The sequence below is a fragment of the Primulina huaijiensis genome, unplaced genomic scaffold, assembly GCF_012295235.1.
Source record: "Primulina huaijiensis isolate GDHJ02 unplaced genomic scaffold, ASM1229523v2 scaffold208234, whole genome shotgun sequence".
Taxonomy (NCBI): Eukaryota; Viridiplantae; Streptophyta; class Magnoliopsida; order Lamiales; family Gesneriaceae; genus Primulina; species Primulina huaijiensis.
In genome coordinates, this window is record NW_027355192.1 from 1 (window position 1) to 7,473 (window position 7,473).

Below are 7,473 nucleotides of genomic sequence, written 5' to 3' on the forward strand. Positions count from 1 at the left end.
ACGGGTCAACCCTATCGATATTCACGATAAAAAGTAATACTTTTAGCCTAAAAAATAATACTTTTTCATAAATAAACTAAATAAAATATTCTACTCACGAAATTGATCCGTGAGCGAACCATATATGGACAAACTGAATCAAACTCAAGCGAGGAGTAAGAAAGTCCCAATCAAAAGCATAAAATAAGTTATCTCGAGCACGTGACATCGCCGGGGACCCTGACAATCAGATAAAACGATAAGGTTTTGGAACCTTTGATCTGCTCGACTTTAATGCAACACAGGGGACATAGGGTAGCACGTGGGATGGGCCCATTGGGCCAATCAGCTTGCTCCCGATGTTGGGTCATCGCCGAAACGTGTAAACCACATGGGTCACATTTTAGGCCCATCAAACTTCCTCAATACATTATTTTATTACACTGACCTAACAACAGAAAAATGACTTGAAGCTTTGGGGGCTGTCACGCACGGCAATCATAGGTTGATATTGGTTGTCGGAGGAATGAGTTAATGGTCATGTGACCAACTCTTTTTTAAATGGGGTCCTATTCACCCGATGAGACGACCACCATTACATTAATCTAATCAGATGATCGAATTTTAATTATTATTTTGCTTAATACCAAAAACTGTGAAAAGACGAAATTATTAGAATCAATGTTCAGAAAGAGTCGTCTAGGACCGCCTAGACCCGCAAAACAGTCGCCCATTGCTCTCTTCACGTTTACCAAAATCTGTCTCGACGGTCACATAATTTAATATATAATTTATCTTATTTTTTAAAAACAGATTGTTCGGTATATTTTTAAATCAATTTGTATCGGATAAAGAGTCTTTATATGTAATTGATTTTGAGTTTGAATATCATATAGAGAAATTATCGAAAAAAAATTGAGATTAACAAGAAGAATAAGATATTTAGATTAAAAAAAAAGAAGGAAAACCGTCAGTACGGTGAGAGACTGCGTACTTACCGCCCACCACTTTTTGAAACACGGATTAGAACTAACTCATTGCTAAAAAAATTTAGAGAATTTCACAGGATGTCTAGATCTTAATATTTTCAAGTAAGTTGAAAATAGGCCGTATGTTAATCATAATCTTAATTTCAAGAAGCTTATGGAATCCCAGGATCAATTCAGATACTTACATGCAAGATTTTTTACTTAAAAGTAGAGGATTGCAACCAAGACTATATTTGTGAGGATGAATCTAATAATGTCAATGCTTGTATAGAAAAACAAGGTTGGCCCTAAAAAGAAGTTGATTAAAAGTCATTATCTAGTAGGGTAGGGTGAGCAGACAAAGCTACAAGTTTGGCAATGTCAAGCTCATCTTAATGTCATTCAGTGTTGGCCCACAATCAATTTGCTTGGCACCACAAATTCCTATTTCCATATCTCCACTCTCCCACTTCCTTTATATATATGATCACGCACAAAGTTTCAGAGTCAAAAAAATTGCCAAGTATATCCCAAACCTGATTGCTGATAAACATGGCAACAAGCTCAGTTTTTTCAGTAAGAAGTTTGAAATTCGGGTTGATTCGACGCCTCTCGAAGCAAGTAAGGCAGCAAAGGACTCGTCTTTACATCATATGGAGATGTACAATTCTTCTTCTGAGTTGGGATGATTGACAAGTCAAGCTTCTCACTACTGATGTATAACACATACGGGGTTTAAGCGGAGGGCCAAACGCTGCATGAATGAGCAACAGAGTTTTTCTTCTACGCAAATGACGCTAGTTAAATCCCTCTAAAATAGAACAAGTCAGCCGTTCTTGTGGCCTTAGGTGCAAGCTTAGGTCTAGCTCGTAGTTTTGTTTAGTATGAAAGCTCTTTTACTTTTTGTGTATATACGTCTGGATGGTGTTGTATAGTGTAGGAAACTGATGAAGTTTTGTGAGAAATACATACCATAGAAACCGACCTTTCTTATTTCTTTAGTCTTTTGGCCCTTTTCATCGTGCAGGTAAGCAATACTATGTAATGTAAATCGATTCACAAGACAAATCCTCACAGTGCAAGAAATTTACCCATCCTAAGCACAATTTCAATCCAAGAGGTATTAAGCTTTCAGTTTTACGTGCTTACATATATAAGTGAGTGAGTGACCATTATCAGCACCGGAAAAAAAAAAGGAAAAAAAAAACCTGGCACGTTTTAATTTCTAGTACAAGAATCGCAACAAATTGGACGAAGCAAACATGTACTAACACACAAATATTGACCCTTGTGTTTGTTGAGGCCATTTGATCATGCACCTATAGCCATCTTTGGCAAACATGGACTGCCCATTTCATGTTATATCTGTCCCACAAATGCAAAGCTGAAGAACAATGAGCTGCAGCTATACAATTATCAAATGCTTGAATGAAACAAACATATTGCCACTTTATTATTATTATTTTTATATCGTAGCGAACAGATAACTAAATCAATCCAGAATCCACATAATTCCAAACACAAACGACTGATTATGGAAAGATGTGACCATCTAGTACCATCACACAATTCAGACACACAAATATAATACAACAGAACCAGCTAATACATTAGGAATAAGCAATAAGCATGTCACCTCAAGATGTTTTCCTTGCTAACCTGTGCTTCGAATCTAATCATCCGCGAATTCCGAAGGCCCGAGAAGATCCCAATCCTCTTCAAGAACTGACTTACGATCCTTGGTGGAGATCTGGGTAGCTGGATCTATGTTCTGTGGAGTCCCAATTAAATCATCTTGGTCTGCCTCTGCCACCACTATATCTTGAATCGAGCTTTTGGATGATGAACTAGAAGAAGCTAAAATGAAACTAGTCTGGGCAGAAGAAAGTGATTTGCTCAATGGAACACGCTGGTCTAAGTTCTCCTTCAGCCGCTTCACATCTTGACAGATAACAGCAATTTCTCCTCTGAAAGAATAAGCGGGTAGATTCTCGTCAGCATAAGCTTTTTGCAACTCTAGCACAAAAGAAATCAAATAGATGTTTTTCTAAAAAAAACGAAGATGAAAGGAAAAAGAGACGTTAACAAATTAACCCATTACTAAAGTTCCGTAGGCGTAGTGTTCGTTCCATACAAAATGTGAACAAAGATAGGTAAGTTTGACTCACTTAAGAAAAGAAGAATCAGCAGAAGAAATGTGAAAAACTTACTGTAACATGTCTACAACACAACCCCGATCCATGAGAAATTCCCGCAGCTGTAATCCATCCACCAAAAATAATCACTACCTTATAAATAACTTAAACAGTACTAAACAAAACTGCTACCATGGGAATATAAATCGATCAATCAAATTGAAATTTTAATTCTATCGGTTCAAATGCCCCAGATAACATGACAGGAATAAGATAGACCCACATAGAGAGGATTCCACCACCTTGGCATTTTCTTCTGCCTGTTGTTTAAGGATGTTTGCCTCTCGTAGCACTTTTTTCATATCCATTTCATGCTCAGCAAGTGCTTTCTGTGCAAACTTTTGCTTTTCTATTTTTTCTTGCTCCACAGAATTAATTTCATTCTCAGCTGCAGCTAATCGTTCCTCTAGTATTTGATGCATCTGCAGGAACATGATCGATACAAATGAGAGTGCCTATGGTGGTTAATACTACAAGCACTTGCATTCGTTTTGAGCATTTTCAAATATTTAGCATGGGATAGAACTTAACTGGTTGGATTCATCAAGTCAGAAGAGTGTATGATATACAGAATGGGATCGCAAACTAAATAATAGTATATAGACATAAAATGATCGAGAAGAAAATCACAAAAAATCTCAAGGAAGAAATTTGTACAATACATGGTCACCAATTTTTGACTCCAATAAAATGAACAGCATAAGATTTAGATCTAAGAAGCATTACAAGAGGTACACGCATCTAATATAATATAACGACAAGTAGAAGCACACATACATTGTGCATGAATAGCACGCATATGTAACTTCAAAACAAACTAAACAAGACAAAATGCAGCCATGGAAAATGTGCCACAACAAGGCCAAGTACTATTGAACCAATATCCATGACTCAGCAATTACTTCATAACAATAGCTAATAAAAAACCTGACAGTTACATTTTCACTGTTTCTTTGCTTTGAAAAAAAGAAATCAGAAAGTAAAACACAAAAGTGAGATTGAGGAAAGAAATATCAAACTAAATCCAATCTTTTCAAACCCATAAGAAATAGTTTATCAGACAAAGTATATCAGTGTCATAAATCAAAATACTTTCAGATGAATCACAGAAAAGTAGACCACCAACTTAAATGTGCTAAAAAATTATACTCAATCAATTTTATAACGACTATGTTAAAAGAGAATGGTCAAAGATAAGAAAAAAGCCACCTCATAAAGAATTGCAAGAGATTTATCTTTTTCATCTGACAAGAAGAGCAATCGAGACTGGAGTTCTCTCAACTCGGTTGCAAGGATGGCCTTTTCACCATATACTTCTCCAGCATGCTGAGAGGGGAATAAGCCAGGCGGGAAAGATAGTTTAGTAGAAGAACAGAGTGTCATTCACATTAACTTGAAGGAATATTTAGCTACTAAGTAAAAGAATTACAACCATGTCATTCGCTTCTTTTGCATTTTGTAGCATCTGTTTAAGCTCCTCCACCTTATCCAGTGCATCAGAGTCTTCTTTAAAAGCATCCTCTTTTGCTTTTCCAGCAACTTGCTCTTTCAGCTCCACTTCCCTCATCATGCTGACAACGGACTCCATTGTGGAGAACAATGTTTTCTGCTACAGTTCAATTGATCCAAACACAAAAACCTCAAAAAATTCGTAATGACAATGACAGCTGAGTTACAAAATAACCATTCTTTGTTATTTCTTAATTTTCATAAGTAAGCTATGAAAAGAATTTGCAACATTCCAAGCAATCATTTGGAAAGAAAAACAACTTTATGTTCTTCGTCAGACCACAATATTTAGGCATCTAGGCATATAATGAAGGCCTAGCATAAAGGCTACAACCATTTCGCCCATCCCTTAATTTTTCGTTTTCCAGATCTCTAATGCAACAAACAGAACTATGGTGCTTAGATGAGCCTGATTCTCAATGAAAACTGATATGTTAAGAGTGTACATTGAACTACAGAAAACAATGATGTTGAATATCACATATTTGGGTCTATGTTTGTCTCTATCTTTTGCCCACCAAATTGAAAAATTAATTCTAGGATGAGGCAGTAAAAGTCTTCCGAACATCAACTTACCATGCATAAATAACAAGAAGATTCAAGGTCATGTTACATATTAATACATAGATTTTCTTACTACACGGCTGGTTATGCATCAGGTTTTAAACATTACCATACCTACATCATAGTTCATTGGAGGCAACGAGAGTCATATACAGCTGATACCTTATTATTTCTTGCGTCAGCAACAATTTCATCGAGAACATTTATGGTTTGTATTCCTCCAGATTCGGACATAGTTTCGGACAAGGTAAACTCATCTTCAATACGAACGGTGTCATCGGATTCACCTCCATGCATGTCAGGCAGCACTATCAAGTGGACACTTCTTTCAGTTGTTAGATCTTGAACAGCCACAGCAGCAGGGTCACAAACTAACTTTTCACCCTCTGCAATCGGCTTTCCTTGATCATTTTCTTCACTGGTGGCCGTGTGACCATCAAAGTCATTCCTTTCTTGAGTGAGATTCGTGACTTGATTGACACCCATATCCACATTTTCCATAGTTCCCAGTGTAAGACATGAATTTTTATCAGTTGAAATTTTGATGCTGCTTTCGGGATAATTATCAACTCCATTTGTTACTTTTCTTTCTGGGTCCACAGACACTTCACTTTCAAAAATATTTATCCCGTTTTCATCCTTCAACATGACAGGTATAAGAGTTTTCATGCTAGTTTCACCACAATTCTGTGACAAAGTTATTTCAGCAGTAATGCCCTCTCCTTCATGTTGCCCACTGTATGCGTCATAGAATAACTCATCACTCCCACTAATTCCATCATGCAAAGACTGGTGCTTTCCATCATTCATATTATTCATAAAAATCTCTTGAGCTGGGTCTATTGTTTCTCGAGGCATGCTATCCACCAATTGTGTGGGGGCAGTAGCTTCTAAAAAAACAATTAGAATCAAGACGTGGAAACAGTAGGATCAGTTAAAACTTCAACATAGAACTGAGTAGCTCAGCAAGTAATCATAAAGAGCAATAAAAAGTTCAATTTTAGAATTGCACTCGAAATAACTATCACCATTGGGCGAGTTACCCATTGAAATGCTCCGGATCAAAGGAATATTTGATCTAGATCTATCATCAAAGAAAGGAATGATCTCCGCAAGCACGGCCTCCACAGCTGCATCAGGATCCTTGCTATGCTCAATAGCAACAGCTCTAAGAGCTCGAGCATCAATCTGTCACCAAGATGAAAGGATATAACAAAAACATAGCAACTCCCTATTCACACAGAGGAACATCATAATTCGTTTTTCTCAAACTACAACAAATCATTCTATCAGAAAACTATTTGGATAATCACATTAAATATATATCCAGTACAGCAAAAAACCAACCTAAGCATCTCGGCAAAAAAAAAATTCAATTTCATAATTTTACAAAGAATCATAACCTTTTAGGTTCGTTTTTGTAACGCTTAATCGTTATATATTTTGATAAGCAACAGAAGTATGTCCACGAACAGATAATATACACAGAATTTCATACAGTAAGTCAAACCTATCGCAAAGCCTAAAATCCGATCACCAATCCAATTATCATAACAAAACCCCGGAACCCAAATTTACCTGCGGGAATAGCTTCTGTAAACACTTGTACACCTTTTTAAATCCCATCTCCAATTTCTGAAAGAAAAAAAATTAACAAACACAATCATTTCCGAATTTACAATATTTGATTGACCCGTCACATGCATCAAATCGGGGAAAAAAAAGACAGGCATAAACTTGGAAAACATTAAACCCCGACCATCTTTACAAATTGTTAATTACATATCAAATTACAACAAAGAAAACATGTATATAAGATTCTTTCTGTTCTCTTTCATTGAAAGATTTGAAACAAAAACACCATCATATCAAGCTCAATATGCTTTCCGCGAGTACCCTATTTCTGAATTCATATTTCAATCAGGATGAAGAAAAACGAGTAGCAAGCGAAACTCAAAAGGCAATAATCACGAACCAATTCTTCCCAAACACTACGCAGTGATTTTCACAGTGAAAAATCGTAAATTGGCTGATGACGGGCCAGTATTGTACTATAGACAGTCGGTGAGAGGAGACTAATGGCGCTAAGAAATTGGGTATTTTGGGCATTTCTTGGGTTTATCCAGGGGCAATTGTGTCTCATAGATTGTTAACGAATTTCAGAAAACTAATAATAATAAATTGAGTAGATCTCTTGTGATACGGTCTCACGGATCTTTATCTGTGAGACGAGTCAATCCTATCGATATTCACAATAA

The 7,473-nt window shown here is 36.5% G+C and overlaps 1 protein-coding gene across 3 annotated transcripts; it reads right to left on the reverse strand.

Moving 5' to 3' along the window:
* Window positions 1-2,425: 2,425 nt before the first annotated feature.
* On the reverse strand, window positions 2,426-7,340 carry LOC140966910 (uncharacterized). 3 transcript variants are annotated; one of them, XM_073427207.1, is made up of 9 exons: window positions 7,191-7,340; window positions 6,794-6,850; window positions 6,259-6,403; window positions 5,378-6,105; window positions 4,575-4,751; window positions 4,352-4,468; window positions 3,385-3,564; window positions 3,158-3,204; window positions 2,426-2,914 (listed from the first exon to the last, which is right to left on the reverse strand). In XM_073427207.1, the coding sequence occupies exons 2-9, from the start codon at window positions 6,839-6,841 to the stop codon at window positions 2,620-2,622; spliced, it is 1,737 nt and encodes a 578-aa protein (XP_073283308.1). In that variant the 5' UTR covers window positions 6,842-6,850; window positions 7,191-7,340; the 3' UTR covers window positions 2,426-2,619. The 3 variants fall into 3 exon arrangements, with proteins under 3 accessions (XP_073283308.1, XP_073283306.1, XP_073283307.1); XM_073427205.1 differs by having other exon boundaries at window positions 6,244-6,403; XM_073427206.1 differs by having other exon boundaries at window positions 4,575-4,748; window positions 6,244-6,403; window positions 7,191-7,339.
* Window positions 7,341-7,473: the final 133 nt, after the last annotated feature.